Source organism: Pseudorasbora parva, chromosome 7, assembly GCF_024679245.1.
Source record: "Pseudorasbora parva isolate DD20220531a chromosome 7, ASM2467924v1, whole genome shotgun sequence".
Taxonomy (NCBI): Eukaryota; Metazoa; Chordata; class Actinopteri; order Cypriniformes; family Gobionidae; genus Pseudorasbora; species Pseudorasbora parva.
The window spans coordinates 2094366-2122352 of NC_090178.1; the positions used below are offsets into that span (position 1 = coordinate 2094366).

Consider the following 27987-nt stretch of genomic DNA (forward strand, 5'->3'; position numbering starts at 1 on the left):
CATCATTGGTTGGACAAATACATAGTCCCGCCCCAGAATCACATCATTGGTTGGACAAATACATAGTCCCGCCCCAGAATCACATCATTGGTTGGACAAATACATAGTCCCGCCCCAGAATCACATCATTGGTTGGACAAATACATAGTCCCACCATAAACTGCAAAAAATGCTCTTCTTATTTAGTTTTTCTTGTTTCTAGTCTAAATACACCCTTTTACAGCCCACGTGATCAAAGAGTTGCGCGCGCATTTTGGCAACGGAAGTGGTGTTGTTCCCTAGTGGTTCTAACGTGTGAGCAACTCCGAAAGTTTATCAAAACGGTTTCCCAGCATCAAAATGTCTGGCTGTTGCGTTTTCGGGTTGCACTAATCGCTATTCCACCAATGGGCTTAAGTTTTATAGGATTCCGACAGGATCACGGCCGTTTCAGAAGAACCGGCGGTACGCAGGCGATTAAACGCATTGATTGGAACGAGGACATAAAAATGCTCGCATAAAAATTTTTCCTTTGTAAAATATTTACTGCACTTGAAACTTAATGCTTTATAATAAACCTCCCAACATTGGCTGCCACTGGTGTGTATAATGTACCCCCCACCACCAGATTATCTTATCAATAATCACAGTACTTATCAATTTCATTTGTAATGATTTTATTAATAGTTTAATGGCAAAATAACCATCTGAGAAATGTATGCAAGCAACATAGTTGCTATTAAAGTACTATAGCATTACAAAATTAAACTTTAAACAGAAGTGTGTCGACACATACGAATTAATAACAGCATAAAATGTAGAAAAGGATAAATGTAGAAAATTGTATTGGACATTCTGTCCATGCCCAAAGACAGCGTATTCATAAGCATCCAGTGATTTATATGCTTGTCTCGGGTGGACACGCTCGGTGGGGAAAAGTACAAAAAGGAAGTGCGTTTTGCTAAAAACAAGCAAAATGATCTGCCAATGGGGTGAGAAAAATAACCTTACTTCTGATTGAAATCTTGTTTCTTGTTTCCGTCCCAATCAGAAATAAGATTATTTTTCTCACCCCATTGGCAAATCATTTTTCTTTTTTTAAATGCAAAAACTCACTTCATTTCGATATCTTTCCCCAGAAAACAAGCAAAAATATCTTATGTCATTTATTATATCTAGTAAATACATCTTGATTTAAGATTTGTTAGATATTTAGACTGGAAACAAGGAAAAAAGTACTAAATAAGAAGAGCCTTTTTTTGCAGTTAATAACATCATTGGTTGGACAAATACATAGTCCCGCCATAAAATCGCATCATTGTTAGATTCAGACAGTGTTGCTGAACACTCAGGATGCTCAAACAAACGGAGCAGTTTTGACACTGCCACAGAAGTACTGTGTTCACAAGGCTGTCTCTGGATATTAAACTCAAACAAAAACTTTAAAAATGACACACTCCAGCTCTAAAGTCGTCATTGAAAAGATACCAGACATAATAGTCTCCAGGGGCCGGCTTTCTTTTTCCAGAAGGTTTTCTTGTCCGTCTCTGCATTTGTTAACATTGTAAGGACAGGGAACGAGTCATAAGGAACATGTTCACTTATCAGATCAGTGTTTGCTCCGACCGCCCCGTAATGCGCTACAGAAACAAGAGCTTTAATGAGGGATGTAGTGCAGATACTGAGGCTGCAGTAATGAATATGATAATACTTCCTTTACTTTTGTGATATATGCAGTGGTCCTCTCCTTTTCATGCAAGACCGAGCTCATAAATAACATGGACAGAGTTTTAACATTAATTAATGACATGCACAAGGAACATAGTTAAAAGCGCTGTCTCGTGCATGCATAATTACAGCCCACGATGGGATGTTGAGGGGGTGGCGTGGTTGTGTCAGATCCAGCAGCGGAGTCTCCACAGAGCTCATCATTAATGGCAGAAGGAATACATCTCCGCCGTTGTGGGTGGGAGTTCACAGCACAATAACTTCTTGTTTTGATCTATTGTAGCGGAGTGTGGGGGAAGTTTTAAAGGTGAGTCATCCGGACGGATACTGTCTCCCGGATACCCGTTTCCGTATGACAACAACCTCCGCTGCACATGGACCATCGAGGTGGACCCCGGCAACACTGTCAGGTGACTGCTTATTAATAAAACGGAAGCTAAAATAAGAACAAATATTAGCAATAGCTCACATAACTACAATTAAATATAAAGAACAAGAACATCTTATGGATAAAGGATAGATTAATCCTTATTAAAGTCACAAAAGTTATTCAGCGAGGGATTTTGTTGTTTGAATAACATTAAAGGATCATTTCACACTCAAAATGATGTCAAAATGTGCATCTTGACAAGTAAAACACAGTCAGTTTTGTCTTAAGTGAACGTACACAGAAATCAGTCGAACAGTATATTTGATCAGTGCATTTGCTCTTAAAGTGACAGCAGCCTAATAAACCTGCTGCCGTCTGTGCCATTACATGATTAGTTCACTTCAAAATGAACATTTCCTGAGTTTTCTCACTCGCATCTCATCCAAGATGTCCATGTCTTTCTTTCTTCAGTTGAAAAGAAATGACGTTTTTTGAGGAAAACATTCCAGGAACATTTTTCTCCACATAATGGACTTCAATGGGAACCACCCAAATCACTGCAGTTTCAGAGGAAGAGCTTCAGAGACTCTGATGATCCCAGAGGAATAGAGTCTGATCCAGACAAAACATCAGACATTTTAATAATAATAATAATAATTCATTACATTTATATAGCGCTTTTCTAGACACCCAAAGCGCTTTACATATAGAAGGGGGGAATCTCCTCAACCACCACCAATGTGCAGCATCCACCTGGATGATGCGACGGCAGCCATATTGCGCCAGAACGCTCACCACACACCAGCCGATTGGTGGAGAGGAGACAGAGTGATTAGGCCAATCAGGATATGGGGATTTTTAGGAGGCCATGATGGACAGGGGCCAATGGGCAAATTTGGCCAGGATGCCGGGGTTACGCCCCTACTCTTTATCGAAGGACATCCTGGGATTTTTAACGACCACAGAGAGTCGGGACCTCGGTTTAACGTCTCATCCGAAGGACGGCACTCATTGTCAGTATAGTGTCCCCATCACTATACTGGGGCATTAGGACCCACAAAGACCACAGGGTGAGCGCCCCCTGCTGGCCTCACTAACGCCTCTACCAGCAGCTACCTGGTTTTCCCAGTTGGTCTCCCATCCAGGTACTGACCAGGCTCAGCCCTGCTTAGCTTCAGTGGGAAACCAGTCTTGGGCTACAGGGTGATATGGCTGCTGGCATATTTTCATCGGACTTAGGTGGAAGTACTGCCCCGTGTTTAAAAAGCGCTCGTGCGAAGACTAATACAAAAACAACAATGTCGGTTGGAGATGAAGGTTGTCGTTTTTTTTTGTTTTTTTTTTTGCTACAGGGCGTTTGTTTTAGTCCTCCTACATTCGCTTGGGGCGGTACTTCTGCCCACGTATAATGTGACCTTTCCGACGGATTATGTCATTCGTGGCACAGAGCAGTGCAAGATGAGCAATTTAGGTTAAAAAGTATATCATTTTTATTTTTATTTTTTTTAATGTCTGATGGCTTGTCTGGATCGGACTCTATTCCTCTGGGATCATCAGAGTCTCTGAAGCTCTTCCTCAGTGATTTGGACCTTCAGCCGTTTGGTTCCCATTGAGTGGAGAAAAATCCTGGAATGTTTTCCTCAAAAAACGTCATTTATTTTCGACTGAAGAAAGAAAAACATGGACATCTTGGATGAGATGGGAGTGAGAAAACTATCAGGACATGTTCATTTTGAAGTGAACTAATCCTTTAATGGCACAGACGGCAGCAGGTTTATTAGGCTGCTGTCACTTTAAGAGCAAATGCACTGATCAAATATACTGTTCGACTGTCTGATTTCTGTGTACGTTCACGTAAGACAAAACTGAATGTGTTTTACTCACCAAGATGCATATTTTGACATCATTTTGTGTGTTTTTGTCCATTCAAGCGCAAGAATACACAGAAGAGAATTCAGCATTCACACGCTGTATGAGAGGTGGCTTTCTGTGCGCGTGAACACACTACTGCGCACACAGGAAGTGGAATAATTTATTAAAAACTATACTATTTCAGAATTGGAATCGATTTTCCATTGCCAGCTCTATTATTAAGTCACTGGAAGGTCATATTTTAGCCTCAGGCATTGTGTCAGTGTGATATTGAAGCACCGAGAGATAGTGATGGGAAAATAAACAAGCATTTCAAAACTTGGAAATCAATTCCTTCGCAAAATGATTCACTGTTTGTAAGCGTTTGAAACAGCACACTGCAAAAAATGCTTTTCTTACTTAGTATTTTTGTCTTGTTTCTAGTCTAAATATCTAAAAATTCTCACATTAAGAAACATTTACTAGACAAGTTCAAATTATTGTCTTGTTTTGGGTAAAAATAACTCAAAATGAAGAGAGTTTTTGCTTAAAATAAGATAAATAATCTGCCAATGGGGTGAGAAAAATAATCTTGTTTTCTGTTTGAATTAAGATTATTTTTCTCACCCCATTGACAGATTATTTATCTTATTTTAAGCAAAAACTCTCTTCATTTTGAGTTATTTTTCCCAAAACAAGACAATTACTTTTGCTTGTCTAGAATTTTTTTAGATGTTTGGACTAGAAACAAGACAAAAAACTAAGTAAGAAAAGCATTTTTTGCAGTGCACATGCCAGTCAGAACAGTGTAAATGCAGCAAACACAGTTATGATGTGAGAACATTTTATTGATACATTTTTTAAAATGTATTAAATGTGTACAAATGTATAAAATTGAACCGTTATCATGAGATTCATGATATCGCCCCCTATAATGGCGAACCATTTCGAATGATTTGGAAACATTCATGATGTGAACAAACCCTCTTTTATTGCAATCACAGTTTGATATGCGCTCCGAATAACGAGTTTGAAACAAATAATTCACAAAGGATTTGGAGCTTCATGAAATGTTTCGAAAGAGCCCATCACTAACCGGTTAATGATGAATTGCATAGGAGAAAGTCAAGCTTATTAATGTTAAACAGATTGCATTGACCCTGACCTGGAGTGAAGTATATCCTACATAAATGTCATTTTATTTCCTAATGATTGAGGTCTTTGACCTTTGATTATGGCACTGCATTAGTCTTTATTTGATGAGAGATATGCTTGCTGAGTAAATGCATTATAGTCTGCTATAATTATTGATAGCACTTTACAGTAAGGTCCCATTAAAGGGATAGTTCGCCCAAAAATAAAAATAAATGATGTTTATCTGCTGACCCCCAGGGCATCCAACATGTAGGTGTGTTTGTTTCTTCAGGAGAACACAAATGAAGATTTTGAACTCAACCGTTGTTCGTATAATGCATGTCAATGGGGTGTAATTAGATTTAGACCCCATTGACATGCATTATACGAGCAAGTTACAAATCTTCATTTGTGTTCTCCTGAAGAAACAAACACACCTACATGTTGGGTCAGCAGATAAATATCACATTTCATTTTTGGGTGAACTATCCCTTTAACTAACAGATTTTTTTTCTTTTTTTTCTTTTTTGTTAGCGTGGAACCGAATTGTGAAGTGTTATCTAATTATTTATTAGATTGCGTGTTTGTGTTTATGTGCACATGAGAATCAGAGGCTTTAATCCTAAAGGTTTTTTTTAGTCTGCAGTTCTTGGCGTTTGACACGGAGGCGTCGCACGATATCCTGAAGGTTTGGGATGGACACCCGGAAAACGAGATGGCTCTGAAGGAAGTGAGCGGCTCGCTGTTACCGGACGGCATCCACAGCACTCTCAACATCGTCACCATCCAGTTTGAGACAGACTTCTACATCAGCAAATCTGGATTTGCCATTGACTTCTCAAGTAAGTGCATTTCTTTAAAACAACTTAAAGGGATACTTCACCGCTTTTTCATATTAAACTATGTTATTCCCTTAACTAAGATGAGTTGATCCATCCCTCTCTCGTCTCAGTGTGTGCTCTTAATCTCTCTGACGCGCGGTGACGATCTGATAGCATTTAGCTTAGCCCACTAAGCCCAGTTCATTCACTATGGTACCAAACAGAGATCAAGTTAGAAGCAACCAAACACCTCCACATTTCTCTATTTCAATACAGTTACACCAAACATTATAGTTCTCCTTTTTAATCCGCTTAGAAAAGCATCACGTTTTATTTTATGTCACTATACTTGATCGTTCAACTATTGGTGTAACTGTATTTAAATAGAGAAACGTGGAGGTGTTTGGTCACTTCTAACTTGATCTCTGTTTGGTACCATAGTGAATGAACTGGGCTTAGTGGGCTAAGCTAAATGCTATCAGATCAACACCGCGCGTCAGAGAGATTAAGAGCACACACTGAGACGAGAGAGGGATGGATCAACTCGTCTTAGTTAAGGGAATAACAGTTTAATATGAAAAAGCGGTGAAGTATTCGTTTAACAGCTAACAGCCAGAGGTAACATTGGTGCCCATGATATGTAAAAAAAAAAGTTTGGGGTTGGCAAGATTGTTCATTTTTTTCTGCTTACCAAAGCTGCATTTATTTGATTAAAAATACTGTAAAAAATTGCAATCTGGATTTGCCATTGACTTCTCAAGTAAATGTTTTTTTAAAATCACAGTTTAGAGCTAATAAAGCCGTTTAGGTGAATGAATGTAAAACATCTTCAGTGCTGTTTATTTTATATGAGGTGCATATGAATATATATTTCAGATTTTTTTTTAAAAGTTAACACTTTATTTTAAGGTTCAGTTATTAACTATTAACTAGTTGCTGATTATCATGCATATTCCTAGGATATTGTCTGTTTATGAGCACTTCTAAAGCTCATATTAATGCCTTATTCTGCATGAGCTTATTCTACATCCCTTAATCCGACCCAATACCTAAACTTAAATACTACAAAAACTACCTTACTAACTATTAATAAGCAGTAAATTAGGAGTTTATTGAGGGAAAAGTCGGAGTTAATAGTGAATATGTGTTCCCTATACTAAAGTGTTTGGGGTTGGCAAGATATTTTGTTTTTTTGTGCTTACCAAAGCTGCATTTATTTAATCAAAAATGCTGTACAAATTGCTAAATATTCCTCCAGTGTAAATCATCAGTCCTCTATGTGAATATACAGTAAAGTGTGATTTATTCCTGTGATCAAAGCTGAATTTATCATCATTACTCCAGTCTTCAGAGTCACATGATCCTTCACTAATCATTCTCAGATGAGGATCTGATCATCAACACACATTTAGGATTATTATCAGTGTTGTATTTTTTCAGCATTTATATGAAAAAGAAACTTGCTGATCGAATGTAGTTGCCTAAGGAGGCTGATTGGCCAGACTAATGGTTCCTGTTTGAAGAAAGAAAAAGCCATTTCAAAGTATAAATGCATGAAAATCGCATCCATTAGCAAGTGATTTTTCAGTCAAACGGGGCTGCTGTAGCGCAGATGTATTCCACACCTGCATTAGATAGCGTTCAGCTCAGACGGAGCCCCCAGTGAGCCATTGTACAGCGCAGAGGCCATGCAACCTCATTTCAGAGCGGGAAATGTGACCTCCTGCGGAGATTTCCTGGTAAGTGAAAAGTGAGCAAAGCCGGTCATTGGTTTTATTTTGTAGGCGCAGTGGCGACGGCCTGCAGGGATCCAGGAACGCCCATGAATGGGAGTCGAAGCGGAGAAGGAAAGGAACCAGGAGACTCCGTGACTTTTGCATGCGATCCAGGATACGACCTGCAAGGCGAATCCAGAATCACCTGCATTCAGGTGGACAACAGGTTCTACTGGCAGCCCAGTCCTCCCACCTGCATCGGTGAGATTTATTCAATTTGCAGCATTGCCGCCTGAGACCTGTAAAATACAAGCCGCCCCTCATTTCACACTTGTCAGCTCTGACAAAATGACTAAAATAACCAGAAGAAATGATTTAAATCACTCTTTGTAATGATAAATCTCTTTGGGGGAAATTTCTGATCGCATGCCCAGTCAGCGCTTACATTTCTAGGTTATGGGAAACTGGGCTGAAGACTTCCTGTGATAAATGCTTCTGGGGTGATATGTTTATTTCGTGGATTGCGGGAGTCTGCGAAACCTATTTTCTGAAGTTTGAGTCGCATTTAGACAATTTATAGGTCAGTCCGGTTTGAAGCCAGACCAGGAGCTTAAGAACAGTGGATGGGGAGGACACGTATCAGCTTTGCTCATTAATATTATTTATGTGATTTGCATTTTTAAGAACAATTGATGGGGAGGACACGTTAGCCTGAGTTGCTCATCCTCAGCTCTAGTCAGAATATGAGTCTGATGCTCCATCGGGCTGTGATTATGGGGTGTGTTTCAACCCAACCAGGAAAGACCTCGATTGGACAGATCTACAACCAATCAGAGCAGTGGAGCGACGCATAACGTTAGTTGTCAAATGTCAACAGAGCTCAACTGCACTGTGATGCCAAGTCTGCGGTTTTGAAGCATTGAAGCGACCTCAATTATGTGATGTATAGACCCAGGAATGCGAATTTAGCAGGCAATCTTGCCAAAATAATACACATTTTACCCCCCAAACGCTGAAGACTTCCTATAATAAATACTTCTGGGACACTACGTTTATTTCGTGGATTGCGAGAGTCTGCAAAAGCTATTTTCCGAAGTTTGAGTCGCACTTAGACATTTTATAGGTCAGTCCAGTTTGAAGCCAGACCAGGAGCTTAAGAACAGTGGATGGGGAGGACACGTATCAGCTTTGCTCATTAATATTAATATTTTTAAATATATTGGGCACATATTAGCCTACATAGTGATTTAGTCCTTTGATATCTTTTAAGATAAAATAACCTGCATGCAATAGACCCTTTTACAGCCCACGTGATCAAAGAGTTGCGCGCGCATTTTGGCAACGGAAGTGGTGTTGTTCCCTAGTGGTTCTAACGTGTGAGCAACTCCGAAAGTTTATCAAAACGGTTTCCCAGCATCAAAATGTCTGGCTGTTGCGTTTTCGGGTTGCACTAATCGCTATTCCACCAATGGGCTTCAGTTTTATAGGATTCCGACAGGATCACGGCCGTTTCAGAAGAACCGGCGGTACCTGTGGCTGCAGGCGATTAAACGCATTGATTGGAACGAGGACATAAAAATGCTCGCATAAAAAAAATTACATTTGTTAAATATTTACTGTACTTGAAACTTAATGCTTTATAATAAACCTCCCAACTTTGGCTGCCACTGGTGTGTATAATGTACCCCCACCCCCAGATTATCATATCAATAATCACAGTACTAATTTCATTTGTAATTATTTTATTAATAGTTTAATTGCAAAATAACCATCTGAGAAATGTATGCAAGCAACATAGTTGCTATTAAAGTACTATAGCATTACAAAATTAAACTTTGAACAGAAGTGTGTCGACACACACGAATCAATAACAACATAAAATGTAGAAAAGGATAAATGTACGTCTGTGTGAAGAATAAGAATAAATGTAGACAATTGTATTGGACATTCTGTACATGCCCACAGACAGCGTATTCATAAGCATCCAGTGATTTATATGCTTGTCTCGGGTGTAACGTTACACGCTCGGTTTCTCAACTAAATACGTATATATATCCGACCACTATATCTGGCCATCTGCTAACGTCTTCTATCCACTCCACTATAGTACACGGATCTGCTAGCCGAATACCATTTGATAAAGTCAACTTTTTAAAATAACTCTCGGTTTGCGTTTCTTAATCCGCTCACGTAGCTTGACATGCTGCTGATTCTCGCCACAGTTTGTTGCCAAAATGCGCGCGCATACGTTGCTACGTCATCATTGTATACAAACAGTAAAAGGGTCTATAGGGAGGGGGGAAAGATTACACTTTATTAACACTGCTTATAATCTATGTTTTCCAGCTCCTTGTGGTGGAAACATTACAGGCTCATCTGGATTCATTCTGTCTCCAAATTACCCCCACCCTTACCCACACAGCAAAGACTGTGATTGGTTCATCACGGTTCACCCTGATTATGTCATCTCCTTGGCTTTTATCAGGTAAGATCTGTTATAATATGCATAAGAATACAATAACCCAGATTCATTGTTATTTAACTAATATATCATGTTGAATGAATTAATTTCCTGGAAAAGCCTTATATGGGCAATGACATAAGTAGGTGTTTTATTTAAAATACAATGAATTTAACATTTACACTGATCAGGGATAACATTATGACTGGTGAAGTGAATAACACTGATGATCTCTTCATCACGGCTCCTGTTAGTGGGTGGGATATATTAGGCAGCAAGTGAACATTTAGTCCTCAGAGTTGATGTGTGTGAAGCAGGAGAAATGGGCAAGCGTAAGGATTTGAGCGAGTTTGGCCAGATTGTGACGGCTAGACGACTGGGTCAGAGCATCTCCAAAACTGCAGCTCTTGTGGGCTGTTCCCGGTCTGCAGTGGTCAGTATCTATCAAAAGTGCTCCAAGGAAGGACCAGTGGAGAACCGGCCACAGGGTCATGGGCGGCCAAGGCTCATTGATGACCGTGGGGAGCGAAGGCTGGCCCGTGGGGTCCGATCAAACAGACGAGCTACTGGAGCTCAAACTGCTCCAGAAGTTAATGCTGGTTCTGATAGAAAGCTGTCAGAATACACAGAGCAGCTCAGTTTGTTGGGGCGGCATTTTTTAATAACCCAACTGTTTTGGGATGATGTGCAAACAAATTTGCTAAAGAGCACTCCAAATTGGACACATGGCTATATCTCCGCAACGCTTCGGCATATTCAGACCAAACTTGGTACATATCATCCCAAGCATAACCTGAGGTTACACGCAGCATTTTAACACAGTGCCACCTACTGGTCAAAAGATATGACAAATAGTTTACTCAAAAATTACGGTATAATGAAATCTAATAACTTTTGGTTAATAAATTGCTGATTTATTTGGCCTATTTTAATGAATTCCTTACGTCATGATGAGAACAATAATATCATTCATGTCATATTTGCTAAAACCTGGTCTGATTTTCACAAACCTTGGCTCAGATTATCTTCAGACCATGGAGGCAAAAAGTTAGCTTTTTTGGTAGACCAAACCCAGCAAACCATTCTCGAGTAATGCATCAAGTTTTAATTTTTTTTATTATTCGTTTTTTTTTTTTCTAAAGCTCTCAGTCTTGCTTACATGTCTCATTTGTCCTTTTTGTGCTCGGCCCCGATATTTGCTGCTTGCAGCTATATTTTGCTCAATCAGAAGATGGATACACCACATAAAAACGTTTTACTTTGTCTCAAAAAAAAAAAAAAAATCAAATTGGATTTATGAATAGGTTAATCATAGAGGAGATGTATTTACACATTGTCAGTGTGATTTGCATTTTTAATGTGTCTTTGAAAATGATTACATCCAAACATATAAAATGAGCTGACCCATAACTGTTTCCATCTTAGACTGTAAATTGGAATATTGTGTTAATATCAGACTGTGATCTGTGCTCCAAAAATGCAATTAATTTAAAATGAACATATGACTTGTGTTTTTATCAGCATGGTAATTGGGAAAAGATTTTCTCCAGATAGAAAGATGAGTCACAGTGACATTATTACAGTATTTATGAAACCATCTCAAATCAATGGCATATTGTTGGTGCAGTTTTAGGACAATAAACAAATCTTCATAATGACATTAACACGGCCGTCTGCTCTCATCGCAGTACTTAATGTGAAGTGCAGCGTCCACATTTTCCCAATGTGCCATTTATGTGCATTTTCCGCCCACATTGGATGTTTCCACTTCACTATATTTCCCCACCTGAAACATAGCTCTTCAAAACATTCCCTGCCTCTGATGACCCGAAAGGTATTTTAGGAAGATCACGGTGAAAACCAGATGGAGCTTGTGATGTTGTCAACAAGCATTTGATAAATGTTCATGTCTTCAATGGGATGCTGCTTGTTTTCTCTTTCCTGTTTTACACACTTTATAAGCGTTTTACGTTTCTACCCCAAGACTGACACCTAGAAAAATGAAAGTTCTGCCATTATTTACTCACTCTCATGTCATTTCAAACTCGTATGCTGCCATTTCTTCTCTGGCACACAAAGGGAATAATTTGTACCCTTTACACAGCTGTGTTTCATTCGACTGCTTGACAAGAGAATGATAAAGTTGCAAAATTTACATTAAAACCATATCAAATTGGTTCTTCTCTGCTTTTTTTTTTTTTTTACCATTCCCCAATTTTATTGCACATTACAAGAACTATATATAACTGTTGAATATATATATATATATATATATATATATATATATATATATATATATATATATATATATATAGGTGTAATTTGCTGGTGGGACATGTCCCCACCACTTTTTTAAAACATCTTGCTTCACGGATGAACCTAACTAATACAAACAAAACATCTCTGGTTAACTAGAAGAGCATCATTTTGTTCGTTTGTTAAATAAGAGGCGATCTGGCGCTCGTTGCCGCTGTTATCAGTGGAGCAGATTTCTCTCGCGGCTCGTGCAGTCTTCACACAGACGAGCGCTTTAATCTAACGCTTAACGCCTGTAAACGAGGTTCTTTGATGGAAGGAAGGAGGCGGGAACCGGCAAACGTTTAACAACTCTTATTTCAAAATAAACAAAACGAAAGTAAACTGCGGGCAGCCCCTCACGGACGACTGCCCACACACACATAACAAAACAAAACATGAATCCAGGCCTGGTCCTCTCTCGTCTTCCGCTGCCTTCGCTCCTCCTTTTATGCTCCTGTCCTTCGGCCGCGAGACGAGACCGGTGTGTCGCGCAGCTGGTACTCATTACCACTCGTCACCGGCCGCTCTCGCGGTCCCTCGCCCCGCTGCTTGCCACAACGCCTTTGAGACTTTCTATTTGTTCCGGTCAGATCACGAAACAAAATGCACAAAAACTGTCCCTGCTCTTGATGTACAACCACTGATGGTATTCGGTTTTGATGAGAGAAAAACTAGGCTACGGGACGAGAACTAACGAGAACTTCTGACAAGTTTAACAGACTAGACCAGGGATCGTAAGCAAAGTGTGCAAATCTATATGCCTTTTTCACATGAAAAATCTTGGCACAACACTATATTGTGTTTAAATGCAATAATTAAACGAGATCTATATCAATAAATGAACTATTTAATTGCTTTCCGGACATCTTAATACTAATTTTTCTGCAATTGTTACTGTACATATTTTACATCTGATATAACATTGTATCAGCAATGCAACCCCCCTTAATGCGACATATATAGTGCATATCATATGCACGCAAAAATCTGCATACTATATGCACGCCAAAGCTCATTTTGAGCGCCCCTCACACGTCAAAATGAGCTTTGGTGTGCATATAGTACGCAGTTTTTCGCGTGCAAATGATACGCAATTTATGTCCCACCGCATTTATATATATATTTATATATATATACATACACACACACGCACTAAACAAAATGACAAACATAACACTTTTGTTTTTGGCCCCCATTTTACTTGAGCTGAAATCAAAGATCTAAGACTTTTTTTATGTACAAAAAAAGGCCTATTTCTCTCAAATGTTGTTCACAAATCTGTCTAAATCTGTGTTAGTGAGCACTTCTCCTTTGCCGAGATAACCCATTCACCTCTCAGGTGTGGCATATCCAGATGCTGATTAGACAGCATGATTATCAAGTTGAAGTTCAGCTTTATTTATAAAGCACGTTATCTTGTCAAAGTGCAATGACATGTTCGTTAGTTTTTGATTTGGAATGACATGTTGACAGAATTTTCATTAGTGGTTGGGTATATTGGAAAGATAAAGTCAATAGATCGCCCTGTAAATCGTGTTTCTATACTGTACGCTTCTTCTCCCAGTTTTAGCATTGAGCCCAACTATGACTTCTTGTACATCTACGACGGACCTCACAGCAACAGTCATCTGATCGGCACATTTCAAGACAGCAAGCTTCCGGAGAAGGTTGAAAGCAGCTCCAACATCATGCACATTGCCTTCCGCAGCGACGGATCCGTGAGCTACACCGGCTTCCATCTGGAATACAAAGGTTAGAGCACTTTGCTTGTTAAAGACCCGAAAGGGGCCGTTCTTTAACTAGATTAGTGCCCTTGAGCGATGCACGTATTGATTGGTATTGATTGGGGTGGCTGATGGTGAGTAAATGACTACAGAGTGTTCATCGTTGGGTGATTTGTACCGCCATTGACAGCTTTTTCTGTCAATCTGTGTTTTCGCCGTAGTGTGGTAGGGGGCGCTGTTACGAATCTTCTGAAATCCTCGGATCCACAAAAATATGCGAAAAAGAAGATCAGTGTAAACCAGAAAGAGGGAATAGAAAGTCGCTTGCACACGAGTACACTAATGTGATCATCCAACAGTAAACAGAATATGAATCAAAACAGCAGGATGAGGAAACGACTGTGAAGCTTTAGGGGTGTTGATGGACTCCATCCTCTCTATCTGTGTTTTGAGCCTTTGATAAAAATGTGATTTTTTCAGCTTTTTGCTCAAAATGGGGATTGTTTTAAATTAAACTTGCCCACATTTTGCCAGCACGGGTAACATTTTTAGTTTGAATTTTGAGCATTTTTAGGTTTTTATGTGTACTAAAGCATTCCATTCATTCCTAAGGGAATCAAATTGATCCGTTAGGGAAGAATTTGTTACTTTTTAAAATTTCAACCACAAAACCTCGAATCCAGTACATTTGTTGTGTGTGTATTTGTGGTTCAAGTAGGACAACAGTCTTAGGGTCTTAGACCACTCCGATCAACACTCAAAAAATATACCAAAAATAGGTTTTTAGCTCAAATTGACTTGAGGGAAGCTGGTGGTGAAAGAATTATAGGGAATGAAAGGGAAGTTTTATTCCATATTGTGATGCATATCTGAGTGAAACGCCCCTCAAACAAGAGCAAATGTAGGACGGACTTGATTTTGTCTGTGGGGAATTGATTAGATGGTTGTGGTTTGCTATTGGTGGATCTCATGTAGTGTTGATTTCGTCAGATGAGACTAGACTAAATATGTTCGCCAACAACCTTTTTCTTCCATGACTAAGAGGAGACGATGACGAGACTGCACCAATGTCCAAAAATGCTGACCAAGACTAAATGAACATGCATTATTGTTCACAAAAAAGACAAGACTAAAATGTTTTGCATAAAATAAAAACTAAAATAAAATCTCTCTTCATTTTCATCTACAATCATCTCTTTTTTATTTTTTACAGATCTTTTGGTAGTAAAAACTATTTGTGAAATAATAATGGTCCATTAATGAGCCTTTAAAATATTTTTCTTTTAATATTTGTATTATTTATATTACTATAAGTGTAGTACAGTGTTCGCCCCCCTTTCGCCTTCAGAACTGCCTTAATTCTCCGTGGCATTGATCAACAAGCTGCTGAAAGCATTCTTTAGAAATGTTGGCCCATATTGATAGGAGAGCATCTTGCAGTTGATGGAGATTTGTGGGATGCACATCCAGGGCACGAAGCTCCCGTTCCACCACATCCCAAAGATGCTCTATTGGGTTGAGATCTGGGGACTGTGGCGGCCATTTTAGTACAGTCAACTCATTGTCATGTTCAAGAAACCAATTTGAAATGATTGGAGCTTTGTGACATGGTGCATTATCCTGCTAGAAGTAGCCATCAGAGGATGGGCACATGGTGGTCATAAAGGGATGGACATGGTCAGAAACAATGCTCAGGTAGGCCGTGGCATTTAAACGATGCCCAATTGGCACTAAAGGGCCTAAAGTGTGCCAAGAAAACATCCCCCACACCATTACACCACCACCACCAGCCTGCACAGTGGTAACAAGGCATGATGGATCCATGTTCTCATTCTGTTTACGCCAAATTCTGACTCTACCATCTGAATGTCTCATCAGAAATCGAGATTTATCAGACTAGGCAACATTTTTCCAGTCTTCAACTGTCCAATTTTGGTGAGGTTGTGCAAATTGTCGCCTCTTTTTCCTGTTTGTAGTGGAGATGAGTGGTACCCGGTGGGGTCTTCTGCTGTTGTAGTCCATCCGCCTCAAGGTTGTGTGTGTTGTGGCTTCACAAATGCTTTGCTGCATACCTCAGTTGTAACGAGTGGTTATTTCAGTCAAAGTTGCTCTCCTATCAGCTTGAATCAGTCGGCCTATTCTCCTCTGACCTCGAGCATCAACAAGGCATTTTCTCCCACAGGACTGCTGCATACTGGATGCTCTTCCCTTTTCACACCATTCTTTGTAAACCCTAGAAATGGTTGTGTGTGAAAATCCCAGTAACTGAGCAGATTGTGAAATACTCAGACCGGCCCGTCTGGCACCAACAATCATGCCACGCTCAAAATTGCTTAAATCACCTTTCTTTCCCATTCTGACATTCAGTTTGGAGTTCAGGAGATTGTCTTGACCAGGACCACACCCCTAAATGCATTGGAGCAACTGCCATGTGATTGGTTGCTTAGATAATTGCATTAATGAGAAATTTGACAGGTGTTCCTAATAATCCTTTAGGTGAGTGTATGTGAATTGATACTGATCGAAATCGATACATTTAACAAAGTTACATTCAACAAAAATCATTCATCAAGTGTCTGGTAATCATGACATTTAACCAATATTTGAGATGTGTGAAACACTATTTGATTGAAATGGTTCTTAGAAATAATCTCAGAAATAATTTATTTAAAAAATGTTTTAACTGTTTGTTTTCTTTTGACTAAAATGACGAGACTTTTAGTCGACTAAAACTTAACTAACTAAAAAGAGATATGTAAATGACTAAATATGACTAACAAGGACATTTAGCACGAGACTAAGACTAAGGCAAAATTAAAAATAGGTGACAAAATGAACACTAATCTAATGTGAGTGACAGGTTGCCTCGCCCTCATCATCAGAGAAGAGGTGAAGTTACTCGGATTCAAGATTACCAGGAACATGAATTTACATGAATACAAATAAGAATTGTCCATTTTGGTTTCATGGTGACTTTAAGATTGACTATTTCAAGATGCTTGACTGCAGAAACTGGAAAGTTTCAAAGGTTGCCGCTTGGCATTTGGATCTTTTCATCTTCTACAGCTTTATCATATGCCATATGTCTTGTGTTCCTCTCCCGTACAGCTAAACTGCGTGAGGCTTGTTTTGACCCGGGCAGCGTGATGAATGGCACGCGGTTGGGTGGAGACTATAAGCTGGGCTCCACTGTGACCTTCCACTGTGATCCAGGCTACCAGCTTCAGGGTTATTCCAGCCTCACCTGTGTCATGGGCGGAACCAACAGACCCGAATGGAACCGAGCCCTGCCCAGCTGCCAAGGTACTTTCACGTTCTCATCTGGGTTGTGGGAGAATGCACATCCCCTTACTACACAAACACCTGCAGGACGCTCTATTTCTGGAGCTGTGCTGAAATCAGCTCCAAAAATTGGGGTGGTGGCATGCAATTTCACTTTTTTTTACTTAAGTTAGTGTGTAATGTCGCTGCTTGAGCATAAACAGTCTCTGCAAAGTTACAGCGCTGTAAGTTCAATGCAAACGGAGATATTGTCTTTTAAAGTTACGGCAGTTTATTGCCTACAAAAATGGCCGGTTTGGACTACAACGAGCTTCTTCCTGGGTTGGTGACATCATAAACCCTCGCTAGTCTTCACAGATGTGACTTCTGCCCGTAATGGGAGGAGGCGTGGCTTCCGGACAACCTGTGCTTTGCACTTCAGCCAATAATAATAATAATAATAATTCCATTCCAGGTACTGACCAGGCTCAGCCCTACTTAGCTTCAGTGGGAAACCAGTCTTGGGCTTCAGGGTGATTTGGCTGCTGGTAATAAAAATACAGAAAACTACATTTGGCCATCTAACCAATCTAAGACCATTGCGTTTTTCTGAGGGAGGGGCTTCATAGAAGCAGGAAGCAAATGAGCCGTTCAAAGGACAGTGGAGAAGGCGGTGTGAAATAAAGGGAGAATAGAAGAAAAATATGGTGTTTAAAAAAAAAAAGAAGTATTAAGACATGTTATACTGCACCCCATAAACACAACCAAACCTAGAAAAAAACGGAACTTAAAGGTTGGGTAAGTGTTATCCAATAACAAACTTGTAGCCAATCAGCTGTTAGGGTGCGTTCACACTTGTCATGTTTGGTTGGATTAAAACGAACCCTGGTGCGATTGTTCGGTTAGTGCGGTTCATTTGAACATATGTGAACGCTGCCATCCGAACCCTGGAGCGAACCAAACAAGCGGACCGAGAGCGCTATAAAGATGGGTCTCGGTCCGCTTCATAACGAACTCTGGTGCGGTTCGACTGATATATGAACGCAACACGGACCAAAGACAGGACGTGATGTCACAAGATGCGACGCAGAGTCAGCTGATTTGACGATGCGGAAAGATCGGTGTATCCAAAATGAGTAACGTTAACGTTAGAGGGCAAACGTAGAGCAACGAGGAAGAGCCTCATCAATATTTGGTCCGACGAGCATGTTTCGAAAATGCTAGAAAAAACACACAAAAAGCAAACCTGGCTCTTCTCATCAAAGGACCTGTGTAGCCCATTAGGGCTGGGCGATATGGAGCAAAAAAAATATCAAAAGCAAAAAAATATATCTCGATATACGATGTATATCTCGATATCTTTACAGGAAAAATAACCCCCTAAAAACAGCAAAAACAAATATGCAAAATATCATAGGCTTTTTTTTTAATTTTATTAAAGTGCAAAGAGGTAGTCAGTTCATGTAGGAACAAAGTGCTTTTGACATTAAAAAAAAAACTCCCTGATTAAATAAATAATAATAATAATTTAACTGTAAAATAAAATAAATAATATATATAGCCTTCTTTTCATTCACTTTATGCTTCCAAAAGACTCCTTTTTTACAGTTAAAGTAAACAGTAAGCATTTTGCAGAAAGATGGGGGCATGACTGAGATATAAATAAAAAGATTTTTTCATAACACCACTTCCTGTTAAATTTGTAACAAAATTCAAACATTAGATGTCACACTCTTTACTATAGCGTGACTGAGCGCCTCATCATGAGGATCACGTAGGCTACACATGAGGAGAGCTTCCCTTCTTTTCCAGTTACAGAACGAAATATGAACCTCAGAAGGTAGGCTATATTATACAGTACAACTTAAAGAAGAGCAGTGTGTCTCAGGACACCCGGGATGTCGCGTTTTCCCCTCTTGGTTAAAACATGAATAGACCTATTCATCATAATCCCGTGACAAAGCTGACAAAATAATAATGATGATATTGCAATAATTTTTTTAATGTTTTAAAAGAATATGCGATCATTTTGACATTTTAACCGAAAACCATGCGATCAGTTAGACACAAATCATAAACTGACATGATTGCGACTGAGAGTGCGTCTCGCACCAATAGTGAAACTTGCGATTTGAACTATGATGAACATTAATATTGCTTTATGAATTTTAGCAAGCAGTTGTGTTAGAAGGACAGTCGTGGTCGCAAACGCACACGCTTGTCAACATGATAATCCAAACCTGGTTGCGGACGCCGCCATGTTCAATGAGACAACACGCGAGGGGATGGGGAACAAAAGCAAGGAGGCGGGAGGCGGGAGGCGCGCGAGCCGGGTCGAGCACAGCACAGCGAAGGCAAACAAGCAAAGTGGCGGAATCAGAATTAAATATAAACAATATATCGATATACGATATGTCCAAACCCATATCGAGTTTAAAAAATATCTCGATATATTTTAAATATCGAGATATCGGCCACCCCTACTGCCCATTATTATCCGGTACAGACGACAGAACGGCCGTCTCTTTTCTGCACAACGGAGGAAATCCTGGAGCTGTTTTGAATGTTTTGAACACTTAATGAGCTCTTCATGAGTTCTCAGCGGGTAAAAATAATGCCATATGTACACGCATAAAATGCCCGTGCGTGTAATCCGGCACACAGCGCTGTTTTGTATGTTCAGTAAGCAGCTCCTACGTCATTTAAGCCGACCAATCAGGTTGTGAGCGTCTCCCTGAGCCTTTGGTTCGGTAACTTTAGGTTCGCTGTTATAAATGCCAGTGTGAACGCTTAGCGGACCAGGACTATATGTTTTTTTTTTTTTTTTTTTTTACCGGACTAAATGAACCAAACTAACCGAACTACAAGTGTGAACGCACCCTTAGACAGGCATGGATTTAATAAACTGACAGAAATCGAGGCGTGCAGGACGACCTTTCACTAATAAAGGAAGATTATTTGAGGCATTTATGTGACCTTACACACTGGCTGATTACTAGGCATAATCAGAGTGAGATGTGAACAAAATGCTGATAACTATCAAAAATCACCTCATTATAAGAGTGTGGTTTATGGGTTTACATGCAGATCAATAAGCCCTCAAGCATAAGAAGGGTTTTCTCTGCTTTTGAAGCTTAAGCTGCGCAATCTGAAGTATTTATGAGTGAGAAGAAATTAGGGTGGAGCAAAGTTGAGGTAACAAATGTGAAGGTAAAATCTTATCGATTAAGTTTAGTTTAGTTTCTTTCTCAGGTGACAGAACACTTGTGTAAACTGATGTGTTTCCAGGATATTCAATGAGTTAATGCAGATGGGGTTTGATTTTATGAGAGTAAAATTGAGAGTAATTGATTGGATCTGGATCCAGTGCTGTTGCTGTGAATTAACTATTAAAGGTCATTTTTGGTAATTGACATAAAGCTGAAATAACATGTTGCCTTGGCTAAAATTAAAACTAAAACAAATCAATAAAAGATATACTGTGTGTGTGTGCGTGCGTGCGTGCGTGCGTGCGTGCGTGCGTGCGTTTACAGCACACAACAAGGTTACTGAAACAAACTATAATTAAATAGATAAGTATTCACTAAGTTACAGATAATTTTCTGACAAGAATCAGAATGGACTTTATTGAGAGAGAGAGGCGGCAGATTGTGCATCATGTTTGCTTTATTTATTTTGTAAAAGGACAACATTTTTTTTGTGTGTGTGTACACAAGTAAAAGTAGACACTTAAAAGTTTCGAATGATGTATGTATGACAAAAATCTAGAGTATTTTGCACTTATAAGAAAAAAGCGAGTTGGCTGCGCCGGCCCGACCGCTGATGCCTACAGTCTAAAAAATCTTGGTAAAAAACAACCCAATGTTGGGTCAAATATGGACTAACCCAGCAATCGGGTTGTTTTAACTCAGCGATTGGGTTGTCTTTAGTAAATATTTTACCCAACCACAGGATTAAAACAACCCAATCACTGGGTTAAAATAACCCAATTGCTGTAAAAATAACAAAATTTAACTGGGTTAAAATAACCCAAAATAGTCCATATTTGACCCAACATTGGGTTAAAACAACCCAGCATATTTGAGAGAGTAGGGTGTTAAACGTTTGACATTTTCCTGATTAAATATTCCATTTTAAGTTTGAATTAAATTTGTGTGTGTGTGTGTGTGTGTGTGTGTGTGTGTGTGTGTGTGTGTGTGTGTGTGTGTGTGTGTGTGTGTGTGTGTGTGTGTGTGTGTGTGTGTGTGTGTGTGTGTGTGTGTGTGTGTGTGTGTGTGTGTAATAAAAATAACAAAAGCACACAACAAAATTACTGAAACAAACTAAAAAAACTTGCGGTCTTTGAGATGAAGCTGGTTAAGCTTACATGTATGAATGGGAGAAAGTACAACGCTCAAAACGGCGGAACAAGCCCCGCCTTCTAATTAAAAGAGCCAATCACTGATAGGTAAAGTCATTGACTGATCGTGGCTGAAGTATACGCTTTTTAATGCTATTTGAGCATAACATTTATGGGACAGTTCATGTCAGATTTTGTTGCTGATTTGTTTTTGATTTGGCTGTAGTGAGTCCAGTATCGCACTGTCCACACAGAGCTCCGAATGCTACAGAAACCAATGACAAATAAATCCTGCAGAAGTCTGTCACGGCCTTGAATGCACAGATCTGGGCTGAAGGCCTGTCTATTGATTTCAGAGTTGTTGTTGTTTTTTCATGCATGGATGTGTGGTCTTGCTACAGTAAAACCCTCTGAGTTTGTGTTGGAAAGGCATTATGTGGAATGAGCCGTCAGTCCGCCGGAATAAAAGCGATGGTTTTGGGTTACTGCGCAGCGGGTAACAACTCACAGTGATTCAGTAACGCCTCATTGTTCTGTGCTATTTTGCAAATGATCCTCACAGAAGCGGCACATCTCTGGAGAGAGTGAGAGTGCTATGGATAGACTATATAATCTGCATATTTCGTGATGTTTCTCGCTATGCCTGGGAGAGTCCGACTGAAGGCGAGAGTATTACTAGCCGCTTGCTGACTAATCAGACGGATGCGTATGGAATAGATTCAGATCTCGGTGGATGGGTTCATCTTTTTAATGCTCTTTTTGTGCATGATTCTTCACATTAGTCCATCATTCCTTGCTTACTTGCTACGCAATATATTGAAATTATCGAAATATCCCAAATGTACGTATCGTGATATGCACACTCCAAAAAATGATTGCATGATGCTGTTCACTTTATTTAAGTAACTCATCCTGATTAAACAATACAGCTAATAATACAGTAAACCTGCTAATAATACAGTAAACCTGCTAATAAAACAGTAAACCTGCTAATAATACAGTAAACCTGCTAATAATACAGTAAACCTGCTAACAAAACAGTAAACCTGCTAATAATACAGTAAACCTGCTAATAAAACAGTAAACCTGCTAATAATACAGTAAACCTGCTAATAAAACAGTAAACCTGCTAATAATACAGTAAACCTGATAATAATACAGTAAACCTGCTAATAAAACAGTAAACCTGCTAATAATACAGTAAACCTGCTAATAAAACAGCAAACCTGCTAATAATACAGTAAACCTGCTAATAATACAGTAAACCTGCTAATAAAACAGTAAACCTGATAATAATACAGTAAACCTGCTAATAATACAGTAAACCTGCTAATAATACAGTAAACCTGCTAATAAAACAGTAAACCTGATAATAAAACAGTAAACCTGCTAATAATACAGTAAACCTGCTAATAAAACAGTAAACCTGCTAATAATACAGCAAACCTGCTAATAATACAGTAAACCTGCTAATAATACAGTAAACCTGCTAATAAAACAGAAAACCTGATAATAATACAGAAAACCTGATATTAATACAGTAAACCTGCTAATAATACAGTAAACCTGCTAATAAAACAGAAAACCTGATAATAATACAGAAAACCTGATATTAATACAGTAAACCTGCTAATAATACAGTAAACCTGCTAATAAAACAGTAAATCTGATAATAATACAGTAAACCTGATAATAATACAGTAAACCTGCTAATAATACAGTAAACCTGCTAATAAAACAGTAAACCTGCTAATAAAACAGTAAACCTGCTAATAATACAGTAAACCTGCTAATAAAACAGTAAACCTGCTAATAATACAGTAAACCTGCTAATAATACAGTAAACCTGCTAATAAAACAGTAAACCTGATAATAATACAGTAAACCTGCTAATAAAACAGTAAACCTGCTAATAATACAGTAAACCTGCTAATAAAACAGTAAACCTGCTAATAATACAGTAAACCTGATAATAATACTGTAAACCTGATAATAATACAGTAAACCTGCTAATAATACAGTAAACCTGCAAATAAAACAGAAAACCTGCTAATAATACAGTAAACCTGCTAATTAAACAGTAAACCTGATAATAATACTGTAAACCTGCTAATAAAACAGTAAACCTGATAATAATACTGTAAACCTGCTAATAATACAGCAAACCTGCTAATAATACAGTAAACCTGCTAATTAAACAGTAAACCTGCTAATAAAACAGAAAACCTGATAATAATACAGAAAACCTGATATTAATACTGTAAACCTGATAATAATACAGTAAACATGCTAATAAAACAGTAAACCTGCTAATAATACAGTAAACCTGCTAATAAAACAGTAAACCTGCTAATAATACAGTAAACCTGATAATAATACTGTAAACCTGATAATAATACAGTAAACATGCTAATAAAACAGTAAACCTGCTAATAATACAGTAAACCTGATAATAATACAGTAAACCTGATATTAATACAGTAAACCTGCTAATAATACAGTAAACCTGCTAATAAAACAGTAAACCTGCTAATAATACTGTAAACCTGATAATAATACTGTAAACCTGCTAATAATACAGCAAACCTGCTAATAATACAGTAAACCTGCTAATTAAACAGTAAACCTGCTAATAAAACAGAAAACCTGATAATAATACAGAAAACCTGATATTAATACAGTAAACCTGCTAATAATACAGTAAACCTGCTAATAAAACAGAAAACCTGCTAATAATACAGAAAACCTGATATTAATACAGTAAACCTGCTAATAATACAGTAAACCTGCTAATAAAACAGTAAATCTGATAATAATACAGTAAACCTGATAATAATACAGTAAACCTGCTAATAATACAGTAAACCTGATAATAATACAGTAAACCTGCTAATAATACAGTAAACCTGCTAATAAAACAGTAAACCTGCTAATAATACAGTAAACCTGATAATAATACAGTAAACCTGCTAATAATACAGTAAACCTGATAATACAGTAAATCTGATAATAATACAGTAAACCTGCTAATAAAACAGTAAATCTGATAATAATACAGTAAACCTGATAATAACACAGTAAACCTGCTAATAATACAGTAAACCTGATAATAATACAGTAAACCTGATAATAATACAGTAAACCTGCTAATAAAACAGTAAACCTGCTAATAATACAGTAAACCTGCTAATAATACAGTAAACCTGATAATAATACAGTAAACCTGATAATAATACAGTAAACCTGCTAATAAAACAGTAAACCTGCTAATAAAACAGTAAACCTGCTAATAATACAGTAAACTTGCTAATAATACAGTAAACCTGCTAATAATACAGTAAACCTGATAATAATACAGTAAACCTGCTAATAAAAAAGTAAACCTGCAAATAATACAGTAAACCTGCTAATAATACAGTAAACCTGCCAATAATACAGTAAACCTGCTAATAAAAAAGTAAACCTGATAATAATACAGTAAACCTGCTAATAATACAGTAAACCTGCTAATAAAACAGTAAACCTGCTAATAATACAGTAAACCTGCTAATAATACAGTAAACCTGCTAATAAAACAGTAAATCTGATAATAATACAGTAAACCTGCTAATAATACAGTAAACCTGCTAATAAAACAGTAAACCTGCTAATAATACAGTAAACCTGCTAATAAAACAGTAAACCTGATAATAATACAGTAAACCTGCTAATAATACAGTAAACCTGCTAATAAAACAGTAAACCTGATAATAAAACAGTAAACCTGCTAATAAAATAGTAAACCTGCTAATAATACAGTAAACCTGCTAATAAAACAGTAAACCTGCTAATAATACAGTAAACCTGCTAATAAAACAGTAAACCTGATAATAATACAGTAAACCTGCTAATAATACAGTAAACCTGCTAATAAAACAGTAAACCTGATAATAAAACAGTAAACCTGCTAATAAAACAGTAAACCTGCTAATAATACAGTAAACCTGCTAATAAAACAGTAAACCTGATAATAATACAGTAAACCTGCTAATAAAACAGTAAACCTGCTAATAATACAGTAAACCTGCTAATAATACAGCAAACCTGCTAATAATACAGTAAACCTGCTAATTAAACAGTAAACCTGCTAATAAAACAGAAAACCTGATAATAATACAGAAAACCTGATAATAATACAGTAAACCTGCTAATAATACAGTAAACCTGCTAATAAAACAGTAAATCTGATAATAATACAGTAAACCTGATAATAATACAGTAAACCTGCTAATAATACAGTAAACCTGATAATAATACAGTAAACCTGCTAATAAAACAGTAAACCTGCTAATAATACAGTAAACCTGATAATAATACAGTAAACCTGCTAATAAAACAGTAAACCTGATAATAATTCAGTAAACCTGATAATAATACTGTAAACCTGCTAATAATACAGTAAACCTGCTAATAATACAGTAAATCTGATAATAATACAGTAAACCTGCTAATAAAACAGTAAATCTGATGATAATAATACAGTTAACCTGATAATAATACAGTAAACCTGCTAATAATACAGTAAACCTGATAATAATACAGTAAACCTGCTAATAAAACAGTAAACCTGCTAATAATACAGTAAACCTGCTAATAAAACAGTAAACCTGCTAATAATACAGTAAACCTGATAATAATACAGTAAACCTGATAATAATACAGTAAATCTGATAATAATACAGTAAACCTGCTAATAAAACAGTAAATCTGATGATAATAATACAGTAAACCTGCTAATAATACAGTAAACCTGATAATAATACAGTAAACCTGATAATAATACAGTAAACCTGCTAATAAAACAGTAAACCTGCTAATAATACAGTAAACCTGATAATAAAACAGTAAACCTGATAATAATACAGTAAACCTGATAATAATACAGTAAACCTGCTAATAATACAGTAAACCTGCTAATAATACAGTAAACCTGCTAATAAAACAGTAAACCTGCTAATAATACAGTAAACCTGCTAATAATACAGTAAACCTGCTAATAATACAGTAAACATGCTAATAAAACAGTAAACCCGATAATAATACAGTAAACCTGATAATAATACAGTAAACCTGTTAATAATACAGTAAACCTGCTAATAATACACTAAACCTGATAATAATACAGTAAACCTGCTAATAATACAGTAAACCTGATAATAATACAGTAAACCTGCTAATAATACAGTAAACCTGTTAATAATACAGTAAACCTGCTAATAATACAGTAAACCTGCTAATAATACAGTAAACCTGTTAATAATACAGTAAACCTGCTAATAATACAGTAAACCTGCTAATAATACAGTAAACCTGCTAATAATACAATAAACCTGCTAATAATACAGTAAACCAGCTAATAATACAGTAAACCTGCTAATAATACAGTAAACCTGCTAATAATACAGTAAACCTGCTAATAATACAGTAAACCTGTTAATAATACAGTAAACCTGCTAATAATACAGTAAACCTGTTAATAATACAGTAAACCTGCTAATAAAACAGTAAACCTGCTAATAATACAGTAAACCTGCTAATAATACAGTAAACCTGTTAATAATACAGTAAACCTGCTAATAATACAGTAAACCTGCTAATAATACAATAAACCTGCTAATAATACAGTAAACCTGCTAATAATACAGTAAACCTGCTAATAAAACAGTAAACCTGATAATAATACAGTAAACCTGATAATAATACAGTAAACCTGCTAATAAAACAGTAAACCTGATAATAAAACAGTAAACCTGCTAATAAAACAGTAAACCTGCTAATAATACAGTAAACCTGCTAATAAAACAGTAAACCTGATAATAATACAGTAAACCTGCTAATAAAACAGTAAACCTGCTAATAATACAGTAAACCTGCTAATAATACAGCAAACCTGCTAATAATACAGTAAACCTGCTAATTAAACAGTAAACCTGCTAATAAAACAGAAAACCTGATAATAATACAGAAAACCTGATAATAATACAGTAAACCTGCTAATAATACAGTAAACCTGCTAATAAAACAGTAAATCTGATAATAATACAGTAAACCTGATAATAATACAGTAAACCTGCTAATAATACAGTAAACCTGATAATAATACAGTAAACCTGCTAATAAAACAGTAAACCTGCTAATAATACAGTAAACCTGATAATAATACAGTAAACCTGCTAATAAAACAGTAAACCTGATAATAATTCAGTAAACCTGATAATAATACTGTAAACCTGCTAATAATACAGTAAACCTGCTAATAATACAGTA

The 27987-nt window shown here is 37.4% G+C and overlaps 1 protein-coding gene and 1 pseudogene across 2 annotated transcripts in view; one reads left to right on the forward strand and one right to left on the reverse strand.

Annotated features, from left to right (window-relative positions):
* Positions 1 to 27987, forward strand: part of csmd3a (CUB and Sushi multiple domains 3a) — a 579356-nt gene that overhangs the window by 292480 nt on the left and 258889 nt on the right. For both annotated transcript variants that reach the window (XM_067447773.1, XM_067447774.1), the window contains exons 25-30: positions 1991 to 2117; positions 5702 to 5904; positions 7668 to 7859; positions 9945 to 10083; positions 13922 to 14109; positions 17190 to 17384. In XM_067447773.1, coding sequence (XP_067303874.1) covers positions 1991 to 2117; positions 5702 to 5904; positions 7668 to 7859; positions 9945 to 10083; positions 13922 to 14109; positions 17190 to 17384 — 1044 coding nt within the window. The remainder of the gene's footprint in view (positions 1 to 1990; positions 2118 to 5701; positions 5905 to 7667; positions 7860 to 9944; positions 10084 to 13921; positions 14110 to 17189; positions 17385 to 27987) is intronic.
* On the reverse strand, positions 3181 to 3297 carry LOC137083967 (5S ribosomal RNA; annotated as a pseudogene).